This window comes from Vanacampus margaritifer, chromosome 14, assembly GCF_051991255.1.
Source record: "Vanacampus margaritifer isolate UIUO_Vmar chromosome 14, RoL_Vmar_1.0, whole genome shotgun sequence".
NCBI classification, from domain to species: Eukaryota; Metazoa; Chordata; class Actinopteri; order Syngnathiformes; family Syngnathidae; genus Vanacampus; species Vanacampus margaritifer.
In genome coordinates, this window is record NC_135445.1 from 7359516 (window position 1) to 7386413 (window position 26898).

A 26898-nucleotide genomic window follows, 5' to 3' on the forward strand; every position below is an offset into this window, starting at 1 on the left:
CAATGACTCCTCCCTCTCCTCATCTCAAAGTGTCCGGGATAAGATTTCACAGCACCCTCTGCGCACATATCTGAATGGGAAGCAAATGAAGCCAAATGTGAGGACGACTATGTAATTTGATGATTATAAAGTGGAAAGAGACATCTAATAATATTGGATTTCCAAAAGGAAACAAGCACAAGTTTTTTTTTTACTGTATAAAACAATGGTTTCTTTATTGGTGGTGGGACCCACAGGAAGTGGGTTTGTCCACAACTTAAAACAACTGAGGGATGTGCACATGTTAAGCTGTGTGTGTATATTGTGGGCCTGTTTGTCTGCTTGAGTTAACAGGTCGTTCTTTGGAACAAAACAGGAGACGATCAAGCCCCAAAGTGTCCCCATGTTGGAATGGCCTACAAGGAAGGTTGGATGTTTGGATGGGGAGGTAAGGACAGTCTTGTTTTGTCTGCCACTCAGCAAGAGCTCACTTCTTCACTTTGCCCTGGGCAGCCACGGCCTCCATGGCCTTCCTCACGGTCTCCTCATCGCCCAGGAAGGACATGGGCTTCACGGGCTTCAGGTTCGCATCCAACTCGTACACGATAGGGATTCCCGTGGGCAGGTTCAGCTCCATGATGGCGGCGTCAGACATGCCTGAGAACGCATAGCGGATAAAGTGAGTGTCATCAAGATATTTGTTGTGAGCAGCAATTTCTATTAAAAAGGAAAAGGAGAATCTGTCAGAAATGAATAGTCAAACAAAAAATCTACAGTATTATCAAAGCAGTGCCAAGATGCCCCCTAGTGGTTGTGTGATCATTGCTTTAAAAAAAAATTTTTTTTTTAATACTATCATTTGATCTTAATATTATTGAGTATTTGGACTAACTCATCCATTTTGGTTTTTACTGTTTGAGCTCATTGTATTAAAACTAGTGATGTGGAAAATGAAGCTTCATGAAGTTGATTAAATTTCCACTGTATCTTTAAACCAAGAGTGCCATCTAGAGGAGTCAAAAAATATCACAAGTGGTTCGTGAAGCTTCATTTTCCCATTACTAAATAAAACTGAGTAGAAAAAAATGAACTATAAATGGAAGAACAACATCATTGGTGTTCTTTTACAGCTTGGTAATATACTTATACATTTTAGGTTATGTGAAATTCAAAGTGAGATTTTTCTTGGTAATTAATTTTTTGGACAACCTTTTTTAAAATTGTGTGAATAGTATTTTTTTTTTTTTACCAGATTCCTTTACTAACAAAAAAACACAAAACATTACGTAATGCAAGGTTAGATTTTTTTTTTAATGAAATTTTTGGATGGCAACATGGTGGTCTAGTGGTTAGCATGTCTGCCTCATAGTTGAGAGGTTCTGGGTTTGAATCTCATCTCAGGCAAGCAGGAGTTTGCATTTTCTCTCTGTGCTTGTATGTGTGAGTGTGTGTGTTTTTACGGCTTTCACATCCATGTTTGGTTCTCTAAATTGCCCATAGGTGTGAATTTGAGTTTAAATAGCTTTTTATATGTCCTGCAATGGGCTTGCAACAGTTCCAGGGTGTACCCCGCCACTTACCCAGAGCCAGCTCGGACAGGCTCCAGCTCACCTATGACCCTAATGTGGACAATTGCAAAATGGCTGGATGTCAACTTTTACTAGTTATAATACTAAATTTGGATGGAAAACTTATATAAGTGTTGTCAGTGCACCCTAAACGGTATTTACTAGGAAGACAAAGTTAGACTTTTGGGGTATTTTATGGTAGTTTGTACCTTGAGGAACACACTGTAAATGACGTCCTGTCCTTTATTTTTGACTGTCTTAAGTGACATTTAAAATTGCCCTTATAGCTTTCTGCATGTGTAAGTCTGTCCAACCACTCCTCGTAACCTTTCTAGATAAAGGTCACGACTGTAATAGGAACCAGGATCATGACCTGCTCTCTTGTCCCTGAGCCCATAGCTGCTATTTATAGACACTGTAATTTTGTGTGTGTGTGTGTCTGGCTGTCTTTGTGTGTTCTTGTGTGCTTTGCTCAAATTGCTTATCCATCTACACATAAACGTTCACTTTTTGTGCTGACCTTCAAGGTGCTTGACGATTCCACGCAGGCTGTTGCCGTGGGCTGCGATGATAACATTTTTCCCGGCTTTGATTTCAGGCACGATGACGTCGTTCCAGAAAGGGAGCGCACGGGCGATGGTGTCCTTCAGCGACTCGCATGTCGGCAGCTCACCGGGCTTCAGGTTCTTGTAGCGTCTGGACTGGTAGTCGATTAAACAATTTAGCACCAATTTAAGCAAACACCTCATTTTATACTTTAATTTGTGTTAGTTCACCTCACTGATGACGGAGTGGTAAGGGTGGTCCTTGTCCATGGGTGGAGGTGGGATATCAAAGGAACGGCGCCAGATCTTCACCTGCTCCTCGCCGTGCTTGGCGGCCGTCTCGGCCTTGTTGAGACCAGTGAGGCCGCCGTAGTGGCGCTCGTTGAGGCGCCACGTACGGATCACGGGCAGCCACATCTGGTCCGTGCCCTCCATGATGGTCCACAGGGTCTTGACGGCACGTTTGAGCACAGAGGTGTAGCAGATGTCGAATTTCATGCCCGCGTCTTTGATGGCCTTGGCTCCGCGCGTAGCCTCCTCCACGCCCTTCTCGCTGAGGTCGGCGTCGAACCAGCCGCAGAAGCGGTTCTCCTGGTTCCAGGCGCTCTCCCCGTGGCGGACGATCACCAGGCGATGAACAGCGGCCATGTTTGGAGCGATTTATGTGACCCTCAGTTCTTCTAAGTTGTGCACACACTCTGGCTGACCCAAAGTGAGGCCCGCTTGACAATCCACTTTCTTTTTATAGCAGCATGAGGGCAGGCACCATGTGACTGGCAAACCCCCTTCATGTTCCACCTGTAAGAGACCTTCCTACCGCGACGGACACGCACACTCGAACCAATAGTAGCGGATGCCTGAATATGCTGCCTGCGAAGGTCAAAGGTTAGCTATTGAGCCAAAATAGCAACATGACTTTTAAAGGGAGATCTGTTGAACAAAAGTGTAAAGATCATGAGTTGGCCTCAGATAGTTCAACTTCAAGTGAAAAGTGACTCAGACTACTACGATTTTATTCAACTCTGAGCCCCCACTGTTGAGAGTCTGCTAAATTACAGCATAAGGTTTCAGCCTGCAGGTAGTGTATAATTATGGTGAATTTATGAATGAGAATCAATACAATAAAATTTGTGCAACAAGTAGGCTACATACAAGCATGTAGTGACGCAGAATGTTGCAGAAACGTGCCAGTTATAACTAAATATAAAATGCTGCAGTTCAAGAGCTTTAGCAAATATGACACTCTTAGAGAAGTCATTCAACAATATTTCACAGTAGGCTATTGTAGTTTGCAGCGGTGTACAAATGTACTGTGTTACACTGAAAGGTGTTCCTAATATTTAGGTCGCCTCATTTAGTTATAATGGAGAGCACATATTTATGATGCAGTGCAGCTCTACACCATTGTAATGTCGTTCTATTTGTAGACGTTCCATCGTTTTGTTTGCAGCCGATTGTCTGCCACCTAGTGGTCAAACGTGATGTCATTAGTTTTGCATCAATGCTAAATATACAGCAATTTCTCAATTGTAATTTGCATATTTACAATCACTTATCGTCAGTCAATGACGGACTCCAAAGCACATACTTTCACATTATTAAAAAAAAAAAAATCGGTAATGATGTTCAAATATATATATAGGTGTACCCTGTACTGTATGCCTTTTCAGTTATTGATGACATTTTTATGAATTGAAGTTCCAATTGCAGTATTGTTGTCCCAGCCGCAGTCAGTAAACAGAGACTGTCCCCTTCCCCCACCCCCACTGGGACGAAGAAGAGGTGGTGAAGGACAAACAGACAAGATGGCAAAAGATGAGGCAGGAATGAAGAGAAGTCAAAAAAGGTGAGGGTTTAGTGTACTTTCTAGTGTTTTGCAATAAAACTAATAATTTATGTGATTTTGACCACGGTAAGGCCAAACAAACTAAAGAAGGTTGTATCAAAAGATTTATACAGTAGCCTTAACAAGCACATTAGGCAAGACAAAAATACAAATAAATGATGAGAACGAAAAAATGGTCCATAAAGCTGTTCATGACTCATACCAGGGTGGGTGAGTGCCGTTTCCCAAATATTTTTCGTCTGAAAACGATATTTTCAAAGTGTGGTACGTGAGCTCCCTCTACAGTTCAGTTTTATTTAACATGTAAGCTCAACATATTGGCATTTAATTTTCATGAACTGTCCACTATTAAATGTTTGTAACATGCTGACAAACTGTACGAAAAAAGACAGGAAAAGATGGCGTTTAACTTCATGATGGCGTTTATTGAGCAAATGCTGCTGGGAAATTGTTGGTGATGAGTAAGGTCACGGGACTGCAAACAGTAGCACCTCATATATTTTCTGTATTTCAATTCAAGTCAGGTTCCTATGCATATATAAGAATGCAAGACCCTTAGCACTAGTACAGTATTTCTTTGTATTTGCGCTCGGGTAAACATAACGTATTCAAAAGCATGTTTAAGGCGAGGACTTTCTCTGGGTTCGTTGGGAACTGCGTATGGTCGTTTGATCGTCCTGTTGTCATTCGCTGCGGCAGGTTGTTGTAGTTTCTTTTTGGCTGAGTTGCTATGTTCACATGTCAGGTATAAGGCTACTTCAGCACAGCATGTGTGCAGAGGACCCCCGCCCACCCCCCAACCCACCAGCGGTGGCAACTCTATGTCCAGAAAGTAAAACACTGCCACATTTTGGCTTTAGGTGCTAGCTAGCTAGCTAGCTAGCTCCCATGGTGCTTGTTTACCTGCTAGCGAGCTAGCTAGCTAACATCAATAGCAAAAGCCAAGCTATGGCAGGGTTTATACTTTCTGGACATGGATTTGCCACCCACGTCATCCTCTCAAGCTACAAAATAATCATATCCCATATAGTGAATCCTTTAACATACAGTATCTTCTCTCTTTGCCGTACATACATCGGAGAGGAAAGTGCCCTCCTCCCCAGCCCCTGAGCTATAGCATGCAAAGCCCCCCCCCCCAAAACAACAAACCCATCAGTTGAACTGCGGCAAGAACAGGAAAAAAAGGTCAAATGTCTCGATGGCTCGCCCCTCACTGCGTCTGCAAACATGCATTTCTAACATTGGTAGCGTTTGGCTTCTCTCTAAGGTTTGTATGTTGTATGTCGCTCTAGCTGTATGGTGTTTCTCTTATGTTAGTTCTGCTTGATTGCTTATCGTCACGCCGACCACGTTGAGCCCGCCTCCTCAGTCGGCCTCCGTCACCTGCTTGATGGACTGGCTGGAGTGCGTCTCCGTCTTGACGGTGGAGACCATCTTCTCCTGCAGCACCTCCTCAACCTCCTTCACCGTCTCGGTGACCGTGACAGACTTGGTGACCTGCTGCATGCCGTCCTCCCCCGTGGTGATGGTCTCGACAGTTTTGGTGATCACCACCTTCTGGCTGCCGTCGTCCTTGACGGGGCTTTCGTCCACGCCGTTGATGATCACGTCGTTGCCCTCGCCCCGCTTCTTCTCCTCTTCCTTCGGGCTGCTCTTGTCCACGTCACCGTTCATGGCGGCGTCCTTTGTCTTCTTGTCGTCTGCGGAGTCACTCTTTTTGTCTTCGGCAGGCTTGGGTGTGTCAAGTTTCAACGATTCTGTTTTTGGTGAGTCTGGTTTTGTGGATTCAGATTTAGGGGACTCTGCTTTTGGGGAACTAGCCTTCGGTGAGTCTTCCTTGGGGGATCCAGGCTTGGGAGATTCTGATTTAGGGGACTCTGCTTTTGGGGAGCCAGCCTTCGGCGAGCTTTCTTTGGGGGATGCAGGTTTGGGAAATTCTGATTTAGGGGACTCTGCTTTTGGGGAGCCAGCCTTCGGCGAGCTTTCTTTGGGAGATGCAGGTTTGGGAGATTCTGATTTAGGGGACTCTGCTTTTGGGGAGCCAGCCTTTGTTGAGTCTTCATTAGGCGATGCAGGCTTGGGAGCTTCAGATTTAGGGGACTCTGCTTTTGGGGGAGTAGTTTTGGTTAAGTCTTCCTTGGTGGGTGCAGGCTTGGCAGATTCAGATTTAGGGGATTCTGCTTTAGGTGATTCTGACTTGGGGGAAACAGCTTTTGGGGATTCTGTTTTGGGGGAACCAGCTATTGGGGATTCTGTTTTAGGGGAACCTGCTTTTGGGGATTCCGTCTTGGGGGAGCCTGCTTTTGGGGATTCAGACTTTGGGGAACCTGCTTTTGGGGATTCAGACTTTGGAGAACCTGCTTTTGGGGATTCAGACTTTGGAGAACCTGCTTTTGGGGATTCAGACTTTGGAGAACCTGCTTTTGGGGATTCAGACTTTGGAGAACCTGCTTTTGGGGATTCAGACTTTGGAGAACCCGCTTTTGGAGATTCAGACTTTGGGGAACCCGCTTTTGGGGATTCTGACTTTGGAGAACCTGCTTTTGGGGATTCAGACTTTGGGGAACCCGCTTTTGGGGATTCAGACTTTGGGGAACCTGCTTTTGGGGATTCAGTTTTGAGAGAAACTGGTTTTGTGAGTTCTGTTTTGACACTTTCTTCCTTTTTGGCTTCAGGTTTCGCTGTTTCTGTTTTCTGAACTTCGAGTTTGGCTACAATTGTTTCTGCCACAATGTCTTCAACCATTACCTTCTCATCCTCTTTTTTCCCTTCGTCTGCATCAGCATTTTCTTCCTCGTCATCTTCATCTTCTTCGGCATCAGCTTCCTCTTCTCCCCCGCTGGCCTCTTCTTCTCCTTCTTCTTCCTCTCCAGCCTTCACTTTCTCCGGAATGGCTTTGGACTCCTGAGATTTGGAGCACAGGACAGTCTCCTCGACTACCTCTTCCTCCTCATCGCCTGCCTCCTCATCTCCTTTGCTGCCCTCATCCTCATCTTCATTCTGCTCCTCATCACCTTCCTCCTCCTCTTCTTCCTCATCCTCACCCTCTTCATCGTCCCCCTCCTCCTCTGGTGCTTTCGAAGTAACTTTCGCATCAGTTGCAGCTACGATTTCCTCTTCCTCCACCTCAGCGTCCTCTTCGTCCTCTTCGCCTCCACTGCCTTCGAGCGTGGCCGAGAGCTCCTGGGCTATCTGATCCAGGGCGTCCTCCATGTCGGCCTTGTCATCCTCCACCCTGGTCTCCTCGATGATCTCCTCGACAAATTTATGTTGCACTTTCATCCTGGGAGGTTCTGATTTAGAAATGGAGATCCTGGCGGATGAAACAGCTGGACGATGGGAGAATGTGCTGAAGTGGGTCTCCTCACCCTCCAGGAGTTTCCTGGTGGGATAATGAATGAGTCCATTACATGGATGGATCATTTGTCTGAATGTTTGTGTTTATAATCTATAGACTAACTAGACTTTTTCCACATGTGGTTGACAATTGTGCTGACATATACAGTATGAGTGAGCATTATGTTGATGGTGAAATTGAACAGAAAAGCTTCATGTGGCATTTTTGCCTTTCTCTGAAATACTTAATTCACAGTTCTGACTCTCAAAATCAAATTATTTTTACCTAAATATTATTATTGAATATATTACCGGGTTATTTTTCTAACTTAATCGCACTTTGCAACAATTGTTTATTATAACAACAATATTCCTCTTTATTAAACCTACGGTCCGGGGGCCATTTGTGGCCCACAGGATGATATTTTACGGCCCGCTACATGACATCAAAGTTTAATGCTAGTGCAGCCCACACTTTTTTACCCTGCCGTTGTTTTTATAATCACTTATGGGCTACCATAGCTCAGGCTTGTGACAACAAAAACTATCACTAGCCAAAACCTAATTCTGAATGACACCAAGTGGAAAGAAATGTTGTCACTCAGTCCACCTTACATCTTTTTTCAAAATCTGGTGTGAAGAAAAAGGTTGGCGATGTAAACAGCCAATTTGAAGAGAGGATAGATTTTTTTTAAAATTCATTATTATTATTATTTTTGAGACATGTCTTGAATACACAGAGAAAATTGCGGTGCTCAAGAGATCAGATGTCATTACTGAGCTAGTTGTTTCACCTGTATGCGGCAATCTCAATGTCCAATGCCATCTTGACATTGAGCAGGTCCTGGTACTCGCGTAAATGACGCGCCATCTCCCATTTGGTGTTCTTGAGCTCATTGTCCAGCTGGTGGATCGTTTCCTGGAAAACACACATTTGATTCAGTGGAATATTACTAGCTTCTCTTTCAGGATTAGAAAGCGAATGGTAGAGCATCACTTTTCCTCTGTTTTAGCCCTTTAGTCCTGCATTCCACACTTTAAAATATTCTGACGCAGATATTTAAATACTCCCAATGACTCCTCATTTCTATGCACCCCGCCCTGGAGGAGCGGTGCTGTAATGCAAGGACGTGGCCAGTGAGGGCATCCCGCCATGATTCTTACTCAGCAAAAATGTGCAGAGAGAGGAAAGAGAGATTTATGATGCTGCAGTCCTTCGTGCTAACTCTTTCACGAGACTTTGAATTGAGAAAGTTGCTGCTGGTGACTAGTAAAGAAAATACAAATAATATGAAACGTCCCCCATGGAATTATTTATATATTTTCTAACGACAGCAAAATAATAAAATTAGACAAGCGTTATTATAGGGGGTATTTTTTGCACATCATAGTAAACACAACGGCTTAAAAGTGAAAGAAAGAAAAAAAGCATGGGGCTTGTTACTTTAGGGTAGTTTTGTGTAATATACCTGCAGGCTGGCCAGGTCGCTGCCGTGTCGGTCCTCGATGTCGCCCAGCTGCCTCTCCAAGGAGTCTCTGGTGCCGCGCACCGACTCCAGCTCCACCGTCTTGGACTGCAGCTGGCGCCGGTAGTCGCTGATCTCGTCGCGTGCGCTCTTGATGGCGTCCTTGTTCTGCTCGGACGCGTCGTTAAGCTTGGCGTAGTGACACATGAACCAGCTTTCCACCTGCTGGAGGTTCTTGTCCGAGTGGCCCTCCAGCTCGCTGCGAATCTCGCGCAGAGCCTCGGTGATGTCGGCCCGCTGCGGGTCTCTCCTCTCCACGGTCACCTGAGACGCCTGGATGTGGCCCAGAAGCTCGCTCACTTCTTCTTCGTGGTTGTTGCGGATGAAGGCGATCTCGTCCTGCAGCGACTGCACTTTCTTCTCCAGCTCGGACTTGAGCATGTCCGAGTCGCCGGTGTCCTTCTTGAGGACGCGGATGATGGCCTCAGTGTCTTCCCGGATGCGGGCTTCCTCGTCCAGGCGGTCCCTGAGCCTCTGGATGTCGTCCTCCAGGTGGTCGCTGTCGATCTGGACCTGCGCCTTGTCGCGGTGGATCTGCTCCAGCGTGGAGCGCAGCTCCTGCAGCTCCTGGTCGAACAGGTCACCCAGCTGTGAGCGGGACACCTGCTGGTTCCTCAGAGCCTGGATCTCGTCCTCGATCTGCTTGTTCTGCTGCTCCAGGAAGTGCACCTTGTCGATGTACACGGCGAAGCGGTCGTTGAGCCCTTGGAGTTGCTCCTTCTCGTTGGAGCGCCTGGAGGAGTCCGCGCTCAGGAGGGAACTTTGGCTCTGCTCGAAGGTGTCCACGCGGGGCTTGTTGGAGCTCCTCTTGTACGACGCGCTCACGCTGGAAGCCGGGGCGGCCCGTGACCACGTCTGGGAGCGGAATCCGCCGGTGGAGGGCCCGCCGGCGGAGCGGCTGTAACTGTAATTGCTCGTCCTGCCGTCCATAACTCTCCTAAAGGGGCTCCCTATAGCGTCCATCCGGCCAAGTGTGCGGGAACTAATAAGAGAGGAATGACTATGTGGGTGTGCTATACAGTAGGTGGCTGTGAGGGGAGAAGTGTATGCGTGTGCGTGCAGGTGTGAGGGGTGGATGGCTTCCACAGCGACTGTCACCTCCTCGGTGTGCACCTTTTATATGGCGAGCATCGGCATGCTCACTTGCCTCTCGGCGGGGAGGGAGGGTCGCTGCTCACTTCACACCCTCTGCTATTGGCCAGTTCCGAGCACGTGACTATATATTAGTGTTGCATTGTCATGTTTGTATTCTAGCGGTTTTTATATGTATGCGTATAGGTATAGTGGGAATGAAGTTGCAAATAATAATAATAAAAAAAAGAAGTCCTGTATTGAAAATGGGACTGTTCTTATCCAATGAAGGAAAATTACGAGACAAAAGAAAGAGAAAGAAAACCGAGGGAAATCAGCACCTTGGACAGATCCCCTTTTTAAAAATCTGCAGGTGTTTAAAATACAAAACATAATGATATAAAAAATGCGTAATGACTTAATAGCCTATAATAGAAAATGAAATACATAAACACGATCAGAAGACCTGTTCTAAAATTATTTGAATAACATTTTAAATATATTACACTAGTTATTATTGTTGTTATTATTATTATTATTACTGTGTTTTGTGTAAATTATTAGACCACCACCAGTCCACCACCTATTTATCCTATAACATGCTTTAATTAGGCTTTCAATTTCAGTGAGCTCTTGGCATTTTACCATTTCTTATCTGAGAAGTCAAAACATACTGAAACATTCCAACAGTAATAATATTTTATCATGAAGAACTTCATTTCAGTTGAAGTATTTGCCCTCTTTCAGTCTTTTCACAGTCTCTCCGCTTTAATGTTTAAGACTGTCAAACATATGTAAACCAGGGAAAGATAACCAAAGTTACAATAAAGTGCAGTTTTTAAATGGGGATTTTATTTATTAAGTGGGGAAAAAGCTATTCAAAGCTATCTGGCCCTCTGTGAAAAAAATCCTTGCCCCTCTTGTGAAATCATGAATTAACTCTGGATAATTACATTTTTTTGGGCTACACCCAAGCATGATTACTTCCAGGCCTGTTCAATCAAGAAGTAACTAAAACAGAACCTGTCTGACAAAATTAAGTGGACCCAAAGATGAAAAGAAAGCTGCAACAAAATGCCCTGATCAAAAGACATTCAAAATCAGATGAGAACTAAAATAATTGACACCCATCAGTCAGGAAAAAAGTTACAAAACCTCAAGTTTTAGGACTCTAGCAGAAAACATGGAGCAGTGGTGAACAGCCGGCTTAAAAAATTGACCTCTAGAGTCTAGCGATGACTCCTCCAGGTAGTCACAAAAGAGCCCGGGGCACCAAAAACAAACAAATGTTTTACAAAAGTTGAACATTTTGGAAAGTGTATGTCTCGTTATAGCTGGTGTAAATGAACATGAAAAACAACAGTCAAACATGGTGGTAGTGTAATGATCTGGGGCTGCTTTGCTAATTCAGGACCTGGATGACTTATGACTGATTGAACCACCAATTTTGCTTTTTAACAGAAAACACTAAGGGAAAATGTTCGGCTGTCATTTTTGTGACCTCACCTTAAAGCACACTTGGGTCTAAAACACACAAGCATATCAATTTTTGAGCTGCCTTGTAAACACCAGCTTTTAATGCACCAGCTTTTAATGCATGCACATTTAAAAACCATTTGCCACGAGTCGCACATAAAAGTGTGCGGAAAGGGTGGTCTAACCACTCCTTCCAGCGTCAATGCAGGCTGGTGCGAGGTGGCTTTATTGATCAGCTATCAATCAAAAGGCTCCCCTTTCATCTCAACTCGATGTGCAACGATTAGCAGAATTGCAGGGTGGGGGATGCACCAAAACAGCTGCATTAGTGTTTTCAGGTTTTCATCACTGTTCTGCCCTCTTAACAGTACAGAACAAATTGAGCAAAAAAAAAAAAAAAATTGCAGCATGAGAGCAGTGTCTATTTTTAGCACTATATCTGTTGTAAATGAATACAATCCAGAGGCCACGCCTCCCCACACCATGTTCCATTGTCCTTGAGGCGATGCCAGACTTTAAGATGTCATTCATTGGGTCTTGTGCGGGCCCTGAGAGGGTGAGAGTGAGCGGGGCTGGGTGGGGTCCTGCAACAAGAGCCGCTAAAGCCAGTCGAAGCGAGTTCAAGCGCACTGCAGAAGTGTGCTGAAATGATACTGCAGCCGAATACAGGCAAATGCGCTGGTCCAAATCTGGGCCATCAATTAGCTTGACTAGCACACGTACACTCTCTCTCACACACACAAAGAGGTTCTCAAGTCACAAACCGTTTTGTAATGCAGATGCCCGCTGTTGTTCAATGCTGTGTACAGAGAAAGCAAGGACGGCGTGACCTCATATAGAGCTGATGCGCAGCTGACTCGCACATCTACACAGTGTTGCCATGTTGCGAATAAGATGACTCAGCAGAAACATTGACACTGTGACTACCATACAGCGCTGTAGTTGTTTGAACTGTTGACGTTCGATTATTTTCTTGCCTTGACAGCAGTCGAGTTTACATCCAATAACAATGTCTTCTTATTTTTAAGAATCAACCATAAAAAAAAAAAAAAAAAAGTGTTCTACCATCTCTCAATATGACGTAGGGCAGTTTTACATTATTTCTCTGGTGAGCAATAATGTTACTAGCTGAACAAAAAATAAATAAATAAATAAATAAAATAAAGAGATCAATGATGATGACATGTCAAATCGGTAAAATTACCGAATGAACAATACTGAGCTCTCCAGAAAAAGAAAAAAAAATGTTACTAGCTGCCATCTATAGGTTGCTTTGTTGAACAGTTATGGCTGTAGGATTACGCAGACGCTACACAAGTGCCTCTAATTTCTGACATTCTTTTTTGGTTATCTAGCAAATTACTTAGCTAAGCTACAGTTTCTCAGTTTGCTCCTTTTTAGTTGGTCGGTTAGTTACAGTGTTTATACACAAAAAAAAAAGACCATTATCGTTTGCTGTTCTTTTTTGTTAGCTGAGGTGGTTAGCATATGTTGTCAGAATTATTAACTACAGAAGTAGGCTATTGTTTGTTGTTGGTTGGTTGGTTTCTTTTAGATAGCTAGCTAGCTAGCTAACTAGCGTACGTAGTTATAGTGATTATGCAAAAACTGCACAATTGCATTTCGTTAGTTGATTTGTATAATTTGGGGTGTTCTTAGCCATTAATTGGTTTATGATGTCATTTATGGGAGGGGAGGGGGGTAGTTTAATTAATTGACTAGTTTGTTTATTGGTTTATTGTCTGTTTGATTGTTTTGTCAGTGGTAAGTAAGATAGCACGCTCACACAAAAGCTACAAAAGCCAAGTTTATTTGTTTTGTTTTGTTTTCTATTTTACATTTTTTTTGGTTGGTTGGTTAGTTTTGTGAACTCATTAGTGACAAGCTTATGCCAAAAACTATATACTGTGGTACAAAATCACAATTTCTTTGCACCTCTTTATAGTTAGTGACTTTCTGAGTTACTCGTGTTTTTGTAAATTGCTTACATCACAATCACCCTCCTCTTACGCTCTGCAGTGTAACTGAATAAAGGTAGATTATTTGTATTGGAAGTCATCGTAACAAAGTAAGATGTGAGCGCATGCCATATGTTGCGGTGTTATATGCTTCATGTGCATACAATGATACGGTGAGCAAGCGGAGAGGTGAAGCACTCTATCCAATGATGCTGAGTGTGTTTGGCTATAGAAGACTAATGGGCCATTTAATGGGAGGTGTCACTATTGCAATAGCAACACTTCCTATATGGCTCACATGCGTTGAAAACACACTGCAAGCACTCTCTGTTTAAATAATATTGCATTAAGGGGTTTATCATTTTGGATGAGACCATTTGACATTTTCAGACCTTTTTAATGACACTTTCCACATGATTAGATTACCATTTATTAGGTGCGTGTATACAATAAGTACAGACAAACAAACAACATTTAATTGCTTTTTTTTTTGTCTTTTATTGCTTACCTGATGCCGTTTTCATTTAAAAGCAATTTAATTTGAATTCCCCTAAACTCATATTTAACCAGTGCTGCTGTGTGGTGGCAGTGGGTGTCACTAACCGTCAACCAAACCAACCTCATCCTGCGTCTCACCTGTCGTCGCGTCATCTGTCTACCTCGCAGTCGCCAGTAAGGGGCCATCTTCTCTTGTTGGCAGCCATAACATTATTGCTGCTCCGACCTTGACAACAGATCAATCTTCCGCACCTGGGATCGTTTACCTTCAGGTGGTCGCACTTGTCGGCGATGTGTCCTTCACAGGACGGCAACGTGTCCCATAGCAAAGTAATTGCCGTTGCCAGTCTTTTAGCTTTTAGCTGTTTATATTCTGTTGTCTTTTAGCTTTTACTTGCAGTGGCTATTATCATTGGTTATTTCGCATTTATTGACCACCACAGCGGCTCCGGTAAGAGAGCACACGAGTCTTCAGTTGCACTCAATAATTTAATTAGCTCTGAAGTGCAGACATTACGGTATCTTTGTTTATAGTATATCGTCATTAACTACTGCACTGCTATGGGATGAATGACAAATCCAGAGCACCCTTCCAAATTAAAAGCATGGATTTCAAAACAAGATTATCACACACTAAACAGTTTGAGGAATTCTTAACATGGTAGATATTACTAAATAACTTGAAGCACTATTGTATGGAATTTGATTAATAATAATCTAGATTATTAGTTATCTATTTTTTTTAAAATTAAAAAAACATTTTATTGTGTGCGCTACGCAAAACGACTTTTATGAGCAATTGAAAAAATATAATTTCCATTAATTTCAAGCAATTTTAAGGAAATTAGCTGTGATTTTAGAAATATGTTGTTCATTGTTCTTTTGGAAATTGTATGTATCATAAGTATTAAAGGAAGTGGTACTTGGTATCGGTGAGTACTGAAGATTTGAATACTCATTGGTCTATCGAACATCCCTAATTAAAAAAAAAAAAATCTTCTTTTTTTAATATTTTTTTTCTGGAGAGCTCAGTATTGTTTATTCGGTAATTTTACTGATTTGACATGACATCATCATTGCTCATCCATAATTTTTAACCACAGTACCGTACAGTGTACCGCTAACTTTTGACGCATACTTAACCAGAAGAAAAAAAATCGTTAAACTCAAAATGTTCCCCTGTATTTGACTTTACACATTAGCCTCATACTGTAATATTGGCGCATCATATCTACAACAGAATAAAGTATTCACCTATCTACTGTTGTTATTCTAGGACGTTCCACATTGATCCGCAGTGTCCTGGGAGGGACGAATAGCCGGACGGCATAAAGGTTATCGGCAGATATGTAGAGGTAAGCAGGGGTGTGACAGGATGTGGACGGTGATGCCGTGTACAATGGCGGGGAACAAATGAGCAACAAGGGTGTGTGTGTGGTGGTGGTGGTGGGGGGGGGAGCGGGGGTTACACTGCAGTTTATCTGCAATGCATCACTAGCTCTCTCACTCTGCCTCTCTCTCTGTGGATTGAGAGGATGCAGGTCTTTTCTATACACTCTGACTCACATCTTAGTCAATTTTTTTTGTTAAGTTTTTTTTTTTTTTTTTCAAATCCTTTTTAAGAAGGAAAGTAAAACGTTATGCACACCTTCTTATAGCTATATGGTAAACGGAAGTCAGCGTGTGCACCTGCCTCTGATTAACCGAAAATTAAACAAGCTCAAGATGTTCCAGTAGGCTTTTTTTTCCCTGTCTCTAACACTGGCCGCTATATTGAACCGTTGATAATTCATTAACACAGTCATGTATGCACGTTGTCCCGACGGCCACACACGCAAGATGCATCTAGAAGAGACCGTCAGAATGCTGACGTGCTGGCTTCTCGAATGAAACCAAACGTCAGCACCTTTTCTCGCCCTGAGCAGGAAGTCGCTGATCAGCAAAAGGCGAGCAGATTAAAATGTAGAAATTAATGTGACACCTGATTACTCCATCAGTGTCACACTGTTTATTTACAAGGATTTTTTTTTATTTTAAATATAGTCATCAAAAAGAAAAATCAACCAGAATACAAAGAATGCAGTTTTATGAAAGAGGCACTTCAAAAAGCTCCCCAAAAAAACTCACTATGGCACATAATCACCTTTTGATTCTCTATTGTTGATGATATATTGAATTGCAAACGAGTTTCAAATGTACTATGGAACTCTAATCTCAACATTAATATATATTTTTTTGTACAATTGTTATTTCACATTAGAAATGATGACAATTCTGTCTATTTCCACAATGATGTAACTTAGTTTCTGTGACCATAAAGATGCTGAGTAGCTAAGTTAAAGATGCAGAGTCACTTTCAAAACTTTGCTTGTTTAATTCCGAACTATACAACATCCAATAATGGTCAAAATAATCGAAAACATTGAATTCCAAAGTGATGTGACAAGCATTTAAAGCTGCTGAACGCAGAATACTGTATTGCATTTCGAATCACTACTGCCACCTGTGGCCAAAAAATGAAACTACACAATCTCTTCTTCACGTACAAAATGCGCACATCGTCACATCCGCAGACAGAGGCTGGGAAATTCGAACCCGAATCCAGTCTGAGAACACATTGTGAATAACTAAGGTTAATCTACTAATTAGAAGATGTTTCAGTCATAAATGGTCAAATAAAAAGGCTATTGTAAAGATATGTTGGGCAAATTGTTACAAAAAACAGCTTGAAAAGGTTAAATGTATCTGATTTGATAAAAACTTGAGTAAGCTTAAATGATCTGCTATTCTTAATCCATCGATATAGCCATCTCCTCTGCTGCTATGCATTTCCTCAGGGTATGCACTTTAATCACTTGCACTGTGTCATAACAAAAGAAAAACTCAATTTCCAGAGTCTTCTAATATCCTGGTGTGTGTGGCCTCTTGTTGAAATCTGCAGAGTCACTCATCACCCTCCTTTTCTGCAACCCTCCCCTCTCCCTCCCTCTTCTCTTGTCTCCACCTACACACCCACCATCAGCAAACCGTCACACTTTAAATATTTGTAGGTTCTTTTTGGGAGTCAGCGGGTGCACTTCATCCCAGTGCAGAAGCTACTTTGCAGTATTATTGAATTATGTATGACGGGCAATTGCTCACCCGTGCATCGGATTGATCACATGACTCTGGACTCTGCTTTTGGATCAAGTAACGCAGAGTGGCCCAGTCATGACTGATATGAATGGCAAAGAAATCCAACCCTGCCACTAACTGGAATTGTTGAGCCTTGTTGCAGCAGAATTTAAGACCTTGGCTACCCAGCAAAAAATGTGAAGCAAGATTTATTTATTATTCAGCAAATAGGTCTAAGGAAGTTGGCTTCTGTCAGCAGGCGAGAAAAATATATTGTGTCTCAATATGAGTGAAAGGACATATTTTGCAAAGTACATGGGAGCTAGGACAGAGCCTTGAGGTACTCCGTAGCTGAGGTAGTGCCCAATTACATATTTTTCTATCAATTCTTAATCACACCTGCCTTTATTAGTGTGAGCTTTAAACTATCTCAGCTGGCTTTGGGCAAGGTGGGGTATTGACCTGGACTGGTTCCCAGACAAGCACTATTGGAATTATTTAGATAGATGTCTCTGATTGCATTTCCTGTCTCATTTCGGACCCTCAGGTCTTAGAAGTTGGTGCAAACTCAAACAAAACAGTATGCCTAAGAAGGCATATGGCAGTCTCACAGATAAATTAAAATGTGGAGTCCGCCACTCAGATTCCCTTTGCATTATTAAACATCATCTTACGTTATGTCGAGTCAGCGTCTTTTTCACCCATTTTCATCTCAGTGGCCTCTTTCTAGCCTGCTGGCCTTAATGTCCTTTCTGTGTCTTGGCATTTTCTTTATAACAGTCCCCTTAGTTTGTTTTGAACTTCTGCGTGGGTCTGGCAAGGACGGTTGGATTTACATGCATGTGTCCGATTACCAAATTGAGTATCATTTAAACACATTTGGATTGCACTTGCCCTCATTAATGTCCTCACAGATGATCTACAGTCTTTCCCAGCTAAGCTAAGGAGATATGCAGTACTCCTGCTGTTGAAGAGTTGTTACATGCAGGCGTACCCAATATTGTGATCAGCGAGCCTACATGTCCTCGAGGTGTGGTCGCATCGCAGTATGTCTCTGGGGCAGGTCGGTGAGCTGCTGACGAACGCGGGAGGAAGGTGGAGTCGTGCTGCAGAGGCTGAGTTGCAGAATCCTGATACTGCTCAATGACGGCGTGTGTGCGCGAGTTGTCCATTCAACTTTCATTACGTAAATGTGTCTGCTGCGGCAGCAGAAACAAGAAAGAGTTGTATTGCAGAACAGAAACTGAGCTTCTGTCTGTCTGTCTGTCTGTCTATCTATCTGTCTGTCTGTCTACCTCGCTAGCTACTTTTTCCTCTCTCTAGCTTCTTATCTATCTAGCAAGCATCTATCTGTCTGTCTGTCTGCCTGCCTGTCTAGTTAGCTAGCTACTTGTCTAGCTAGCTAGAGAGCTATTTGTCTGCTAGCTAAAAAACAAACTAACAAACAAAACAAAAAAATGATAAATACTTGTCTGCTAGCTACTTGTCTAGCTAGCTAGCTTCTTGTCTGTAGCTATCGTCTGTCTGTCTAGCATCTGTCTGTCTACCTAGCTAGCTACTTTTTTTTTCTCTCTAGCTACTTATCTATCTAGCTAGCATCTATCTATCTGTCTGTCGGTCTGTCTGTCTGCCTGCCTGCCTGTCTAGTTAGCTAGCTACTTGTCTGCTAGCTAAAAAACAACAACAACAAAACTTCTCTGCAGCTACTTGTCTAGCTATCGTCTGTCTGTCTGTCTGTCTTTGGGTCATGCTCATCCTCCAAACACAGCGGGTCCAGTTGATGCCAAAAAAAGCTCAACTTTGGTTTCATATGACCTCAGCACTTTCTCCTAAGCTTTTTCGAAGTCATTTTGATGTTCACTGGTAAACTTTAAGGTGAGCTTGTGCATAGTTGTACTTAATAAGCAGGGGCAGATTTCATATCCAGCAACGTGTGTATTACCAACTGTCCAAATTATCTTTCAAGATTGTAAGTCAAGTCGAGTTTTCAGGGATCAAATACTAATTTCACTTAAAGAAATACAATTGTATTTTTTATGATTTTTTGGAGACAGTGAGCCACTTGCAAATTCAGCAGTGGGTCAAATATTTATATAATATACAATGTGGTGGTTAGGTTAATCAGAGAATGTTGTTGGCGGCCTCCATTGTATGGTGTCCTTTTCGATCTCTCACTTTGATAGAAAGTGATTGTTGAGAGTGGCCCAGGGTAAATCTATTTACCCGCCGTAATTGGTTCACTAACAGTGCACATTGTTAGGTCCATGGAGTCAATCCCGCTAATAAGCACATATTGTTCTGAGACAGTTGCCATGATAATGGATTTTTAGGAAAACAATTACTTTGGTAGAATGATCTAATTTAATTTATTCGAAACCTTTCTTTTGACTATCACGGCATACAAATATGCAAATGGTGTGTTTGCTTTCAGTTTTTCCATCTGTATTTAGTTAGCAGGCTAATTCCTTAAGAATATGAATAAATAATAATACAACAATGACAAGAAGAAGATAGATTCGGAGGCGTGTACGCGGCCATCTTGTATGTATTGGGAATCAATTAAGAAAAAAGAAAACACTATTTTTGTGTTATCCCACTAACTACCTGAGACACAAACTTTAAAAAAAAACAAAAAAAAAACATTGTTCTAAACTATTGCGCCTTTGCACTTGGCGGAGGTAATAATCCAATTCAAAGCTATTCTAGTGGGCATCGTTTTTCTGCACAGAAGCAAATGTTGCTGCTTGAAAGGGTTGCTCAAAGCATCCAACAATCAGCTTGCTTAGCAAATGTGCTTTCAGGCAATGTGTCTTGTCATTCTTTTTTTTTTATGCTACCTTGGCCCAGTGTCCCCCCTGAGGACTCTCCGCCTCGCTGCTGCGGCCGCACCTGACGCCACATTATGCATGGAAATTGTTTCTGCTAGTCGCTGCACCATAATCACTGATGCTACTTAGGTTGAGAAAAATGGAAAAGAGAAAACAAGCGGGGCTTTCCCCTCATGGATATGACTCATTATATGAGCTTGGTGACTCAGCTTTTGCTCTATTCATGGCAATCCTTTGTATCGTACCTCTCTGCAAATAGAGTGCATGCTGCATAAGGTCCCTTAGTGTGCATTTCAATAGCGAGTTTGATGATAATTTATACTGTTTTGTTCTCTCTTGGTAAGTGTGCGTAGCCTCTCGGGTGGAAATGTCTTTGGGCGCCAGCTTCCCAACTTTTGAGAACTTCATTTTTCACCTGAATCAACCTGCAAAAATGCTGTTACATTCTGTCACATGTCTAGTTTTGAGGTCATACTCAAAACAATGCAAGTAGGATGGTAGCTTCCTTCATAGTCATCAAATTATCGATGTCCGCTTTTCACATATTTATGAATGAAATACGTCACCTTAGGTCAACTGTCTACCCTGTGCCAGTCTTAGACATGGTCTGAGTAAGTGTAAAGTTTAGAAATCGGATCTGGATACAGAGATCACACTAACCCAATATTTCTACAACTAAAAACTTAAATTTTAATGAATTGATGGAGTTTAACCGCCTTAAAAAAATGTATAAAGCCCAACATGAAATTTTACAAATTAAAATGCAAATCAATTTTTTTTTTTTTAAAAAGGGAAAATGAGTAGAAATTAAGTGGAACAGATATTTTTTCCAAACCTAAATACAGAACAAAACAAAAAGAACGATGTATTTCTAGTTCAAGGTGTTGTTTGTGGAACAATCTGGATTATAAAACTAAATCATATCAGTCTATATGTATTTTTTTTTTAAATGCATGAAAGCACAATTACTGGGAAAAATATATATAACACAAGGTCTTGCTGTTGAATTATTTTGTTTAATTGTTACATTGAAAGTGTCTTGACTGCTTGCTGTCATTTATTTTGTGTTGATCGGGGGCAGATTTAAGTTTTACTTCTTTCTGCCCCCTTTCATGTCTTTTTTTTTTTAAAGAATGAAATAAAAAAAACTAATTGAAATTGGATTGAATTGAAAATGGCAAACATATAGTAAGCCTTACTTTGATATGAAAATCAGGAGGGTTTTTGGTCAACCTTAAACATTTCTTGACAATAATATGTGACCTCACTAGTCTAAACATGACATTCTGATTAATATTACATTTGTTTATCCTTCTCAGGGGGCGGCCATTTTGCCACTTGCTGTCGACTAGAGATGACGTCACAGTTGCTCGAGGCTCAGGCAACGACCAATCACAGCTCACCTGTTTTCTGAAGCTGAGCTGTGATTGGTTGTAACTTAGACCTGAGCAACTGTGATGTCATTTTTCACTCGACAGCAAGTTTCAAAATGGCCGCCCTCTGATATTGATAAAAGATGCTGGATTTTACTGCTTAACTCAAATTCCACTAATGCAATATTAACCAAAAATACCGTATTTAGACTAGTGGGGCTGCATAGAACATATCGTCAAAAAATTTGGGGGAGTTGACTTCCCTTTTAAGAACATGAGGTTCTTTTTTCTTTCTTTTTTTTGAGTAATTTGGCGAGCCAGATCAAATGCCATATATGTAGCCATGCAGTCCCCACCCCTTTTCTAAATGATGTTACTAAGGCCAGTCAGACTGCCATATCACAGCTGAGTAAGCTGTCTCTTTGATTTCGTCATTGCACGCACACATGCAGAGTTTTGCAAACGCGAGTGGCCAATAGCAATGCTTCATCTTGCATATTTCATGAGGCTGCGGAAAAACTGCAGTACAGTAGTTGAGTGCAAGCGGGAAGTGCAACTGTTGCACTGTCGCATTGTGTTTAGGAGAGGACGGAACAAGACAGATGTTAGCAATTTCACCACGTGTAAAGTGAGCGAGATATCCCGTAACATAATTGGCAATTAATTATCGTGTTACTTACTCGCTATTTGATCCACGGTCATTTATTCCTACCGCTTCTACATTGACTTTTTGCCACTATTGACTAATAGCAGAGCAATGAAAGCGTCTAAAGTAAGTTACATGATAGTTTGTAGGAGTTGCATTCTGTATCTGCTTACTCATGGGATGCAAAACCTTTGAGTAAAACTTTTTCTTCAAGTTGACTTATTATGCATTCTTTCACAATTTAAAGCCATCCCGTGTTCAACTAATCATGTTCTTTCCCTTTTAGTTATTATTATTATTATTATTTTTTTTTTTTTAACTTCCTTACGCTAAATGTTTTTAAAGTTTGCTGTCTAATGTTTTAACATGGTCAATGCATGTTCCTTTAGTAAATTAGTAACCTACTTTTGTTTTTCTCTTTTTTTTTTGCTCTGTTAAAAACTGTGTGTCGATGCTTATGGGTGTTGTCTTTCCTTGTGTAAAGCACATTGAGTTGCCTTGTGTATAAAATGTGCTATACAAATAAACTTACCTTGCCTTCAACTTCTTTTCACACTTGTATGACAGGTAATATTTAAAAAGTTAGATTTTTACACTTTTAAATGCAGTTTATTGCAGTTTAATGTTATTTTCATGGGATAATTCGACAGAAAAAATATGTAGAATGTATCTTATCTATTAAAAGCCCCTACATACAAAGTACTGAAATATAGTGCAGTAAGTACTGTATATGCAGCTTCTAACCCAGATCAACTGTTTTGTGTCATTATGCTACTGCACCGCTATGTTCACTGCCCAAATACTTTTAGGTGAGCAGACCTGTCAGCTCAGCCATGGATCACAGATTTTAATCTTGTTAAAAGCATAGACGACCGCATAAGACAGGCAAGCAGGAGCAAGCAGGCACTCTTGATTTAATCAAAAATAAATGTCATCTCTAATAGGCTGTTGCACCTATTTGCAATGTTTCTATAGGCTCGTTTGTAGGGACGTGACCATGACATCCACTGAGCCTGCCCCGTGCTTTATATAGGATTTTTCATTTTACTGCGACGGGCAGTCGTGCTTTACAATATGAGCTGTGCGACTTTAGTATCTGCTCACAAGTCAATGTGGATGCCGCATAGTGAATTTAGATGGTCCTCTATTTGCAGAGGTGGTAATAAATACACACTCATTGTACAGTAAGTACAGATACTTGCTTTTGAAAAAAAACTAAACAGTAAGCTACGGATTCAACAACTGCTCTTACGTAAAACAAAGTACAGACACTGAAATGTATTAAAATAAATACAAATATATAATAATTAAAAAAAAAAATCTACTGTTTATTATACACGATACCTGTTTTAAGCAAGCTAGCTAGCATTAGCTCAACTTTTGTCCTGTCCAATGTGTTCCCAGAGCTATGCTAACTTGGCACAATGAAAAGCTAGCAAGCTAGCTAGCATTAGCTAATTTTTTTGTGCTGTCAAATGTGTTCCCAGAGCTATGCTAACTTGGCACAATGAAAAGCTAGCAAGCTAGCTAGCATTAGCTCATTTTTTTGTGCTGTCAAATGTGTTCCCAGAGCTATGCTAACCTTGTGAACAAAATAGGAAAAAAAAAAAAAAAGCTAAATTAGATAATGGTGATAGCTATTCAAACTAAAACAACAACAAATCTATATTGTTTATTTTTAATTTTTTAGATTAGACAGATAATTTCTGAACATCAGAAGCTGGTGGTTTGTAGACATTTGCCAAAAGTCATCCTTGTAGCTTTTAACATATAATAATAATAATAATAATAATAATAATAATAATAACAAACCATGTTTTCAAATGTTGGAAATGAGAGTAAAAAGTTGTCAGAAAAACGTAATACCGTACTGAAAATAAAGTACTGATACCTTAAAATTCTCCTTAGGTACAAATACTTTGTTAGATTGTTACTTTCCACTACTATATTTAAGGGCAGAAAACTGTATTTTCATTTTTTCCCCTCCTTGTTATCATAGTATTACCTGATCCCCCTCCGTTTTCCTATATGTAGTATTCAGATTAAGCACTCATAGCACATGCGTGCAGCTACTAATAGTAACATAACACACTGGTCTATTTCTGCTTGTGTCCCCTCTGTGACATCCCAACAACCTCTGCCTGCTCTCTTCTGCCTCTGGCTCACTCCAGCCAACGCCCAGTTGCTGCAGTGCAGCTCGCTCCTCCTTTTCCACAAACTCAAAATGACCCCCACCCTCCTTCCTGTCTCCTCAGTCTGAGTATCCTCGCCTCTCTTGCTCACACTATTCTTTATGCAGTGACGGGGCAAAGGGACAAGGGGAAACTGTTTTTCCATTTATCTTAATATCTCAAAAGTAAACAAACAAGGTAGTGCAGTGATTTAAGGTGAGATTAGTGATACCTGTACTACTAATAACAATTTACAAATACATGCCAAAAAGTTAACAATATTAAGTTGATCACTGTTAATATTAAATCGATCTTAAAATCAACAACAACAAAATAACACTCAATCTACTGTCAGTCTCGGTTGGTTGGAGTACCATTAGGGGTGCATGGGCTCCCTCTTGTGGTACGCCAAAGAATCACTGAAATAAATGTTAAAACTATAGCAGTGGCGTCAACTTTTTTTTAAAATTCAGTTTACAATATATTTTTGTTTAATTAATTTTAAATGATTTATTATTTATTTATGTAATTGTATTTATTTTCCTATATTCTTATACGTCATTATCTATAAATAACTGTCCACACTCAAAAATGTTTGTCAAATGAAATAGTGACCTTGACCTTTGGGGGGGTCACGGTTTGACTGTAATTGCAGCACTATCCAAAAGCTTCAGCTGAACCCAACCTACATGATTTCGGAATGAGAGAGGAAGCCAGAACACCTGGAGAAAACATGCACACTGCACGCAGGAAGGCCGGAGTTGAGATTCAAACCCAGAAATTGAGAACTTTGAGGCAGAGGCACTCACCACTACACCTCCACATTGCCAGGGTAAAAGCACGAGGAACTAATGATAGGTCATGCCTCCAATGACAACAACTGCATCATACAGGCCTGTTTTGTTTGTCATGACGTTTGGATCTTTTACCACAGAACTGATTTGGAACACAGTGTTTGGTGTACACGCTGCAGACCAAACCCACTTACCGCAATGGAAGGCCCAGTTGATGGGCATTGATCGAGAGCAACACAATATTTGTCCTCAAGCGCTCCACGGCTGCCCACTCCCCAATTTTGCAAGGTCAGCAGATCTTTCAGTGGAGTGAAAAGCGCCCAAAATTGGAAATAATGTTATCTCAATGGAAGTACGACGAGGCACAACTCGCGGATATGAACATGCAATTCTGCTATTAATCTGACAGGAGAAGTTCACGTGAGGTCCTCATCAGCAATCCTACGGAGAAGGTTTTTGCACCATTCTTCTCCTTGACAGGAAACTACTCTGCACTATTGTGCCAGCTTGGCTTCCACACAACCGACGCTGAGATGATTTCTGGACGACGGCCAAGCCACGTTTTGCCCTGCAGTTTTTGAATTCTCACAAGAGTGTCTCTGGCATGGCCGGCCGTAATGATCAATGGCTCCTAATGGAGGGTGGGCGTGCAAAGCCTGAGAATGATAAAGGATTGCTAAATTCTCTCTTTCTTTTTTTTTTTACAAGGCAAGCTGTAAATCAATTTTTTTGTGATTCATTCGACTAGACAGGTCGCAGTGAGAATGCGTTAGAGAAGTGGGATGTTATTTTGTCTCAGTCAAATCAATGGCAGACTTGCAACACTGCTACCTCAGGAATGCAAAGTCAGAGCAGGACATGTGAAAGTCTAAATTAAACTATTGTCATTGTATTATTTTTCGAACCCAGACCCATCCATCCATTCATTTTCTGATCATGTTCAAAATGTCTTTTTGTCAAAAGAAACCTTTAACATTAGGTGAACTTTGCGACCTTGAACGAACCCTGACAAGAAATCAACATTTGCTAATCGCTACCTTTACAAACACTCTCAAACTTTTGTCCCCTCAGTTGGATACGGGCTTTAAACAACACAGTTCTTGACGTCATCTATGAGGCCACGCCCCTTAACACACATTTGTTTAAATACAATTGTTCTTTTTTAAATTGCGTTCCAAACTTGGTCACAGAATACTTATAAAGGCAACACTTATTACCAAAATACCTAAGCCACAATAAATAAACAAACCCACAAATGCTCGCAATAAATAATAATAATAAAAATTTAGAAACATGCTTTAAGGCTCCCCCACTCGTGGTTTATTGGATACTCCTTGAAATATTTGGTCTTCATTGAACCCAACATGCCTTATTTTAGAATGTTTAAGTAAATTGAATGGTGTCAAAATGAAATAAGTAATTCGACATTTTGTGCGTCACATTTTACTGCAGGTATTTGGGATGCGACGAGTATTTTATCCGGGAGGCCTCTTGTCCATATACTGGATCTTTACTGACATCTACAGTTGTATTATGGAAGTGCAGCACTAGCAGCCATTTACTGTACAACACAGGTGAGTGAGTATAAGAGGACATGCTGTATGTCGCAGCTGAATGGCCAAGAGGCGATGTATATAGATGTAAAGTTTAGAGTTTAGTTTTAGAGTTTTCAATCAACCTAAGACCATGCACGAAGGCTTGATTCAACGTGTGAGATTTGAATCTAATATATTTCACTACCAACCAAGCCCTGCCTCAGATAGTAAAAATGGATTAACAGTGTTTTCATGTAGGCTATGTATTTACTTCAGAGGGAATGCAGGTCATTTTCCAGGACATGGTGCATACATCTGTGTTGGCGTTAGGCCAAAAAGCATGTAACTGCTTGAAAGATATGGAACATGATATCAAACAGTGAGCGTCTAAAAATAACAGTATTGAACCAAAAATAGAACTGCACCTCAATCACGCGTTTAAGTTAAATAAACGGGATTGTCTGTTATACGAAAACACTATCACTGATTCACTTGCTGATTCATGTCACACAATGCAGAGTCTCAGACGGTTCTCATAGCTGGAAAATTTGGGAAGCAGTGATTCATTGGTAATTGGACAGATGGATTAATGGACGAGCGGATAGGCAGACTGTTCTGTAGTAGATTCTTCAAA

General features: G+C 41.3%; 2 protein-coding genes and 1 long non-coding RNA gene across 4 annotated transcripts; 1 reads left to right on the top strand and 2 right to left on the bottom strand.

The window, feature by feature from the left end:
- Window positions 1–190: 190 nt before the first annotated feature.
- pgam2 (phosphoglycerate mutase 2 (muscle)) lies at window positions 191–2789 on the bottom strand. The gene is made up of 3 exons (XM_077542317.1): window positions 2324–2789; window positions 2068–2248; window positions 191–636 (listed from the first exon to the last, which is right to left on the bottom strand). The coding sequence occupies exons 1-3, from the start codon at window positions 2738–2740 to the stop codon at window positions 467–469; spliced, it is 768 nt and encodes a 255-aa protein (XP_077398443.1). The 5' UTR covers window positions 2741–2789; the 3' UTR covers window positions 191–466.
- Window positions 2790–4342: 1553 nt separating this feature from the next.
- Window positions 4343–9917, bottom strand: nefma (neurofilament medium chain a). The gene is made up of 3 exons (XM_077542829.1): window positions 8744–9917; window positions 8069–8193; window positions 4343–7320 (listed from the first exon to the last, which is right to left on the bottom strand). The coding sequence occupies exons 1-3, from the start codon at window positions 9761–9763 to the stop codon at window positions 5304–5306; spliced, it is 3162 nt and encodes a 1053-aa protein (XP_077398955.1). The 5' UTR covers window positions 9764–9917; the 3' UTR covers window positions 4343–5303.
- Window positions 9918–13924: 4007 nt separating this feature from the next.
- On the top strand, window positions 13925–25411 carry LOC144034275 (uncharacterized). Of its 2 annotated transcripts, none has more exons than XR_013288194.1 (5): window positions 13925–14254; window positions 15080–15158; window positions 24591–24767; window positions 24870–25017; window positions 25139–25411. It is a non-coding gene; the product is annotated as an uncharacterized LOC144034275 (long non-coding RNA). The 2 variants fall into 2 exon arrangements; XR_013288195.1 differs by having other exon boundaries at window positions 13925–14133.
- Window positions 25412–26898: the final 1487 nt, after the last annotated feature.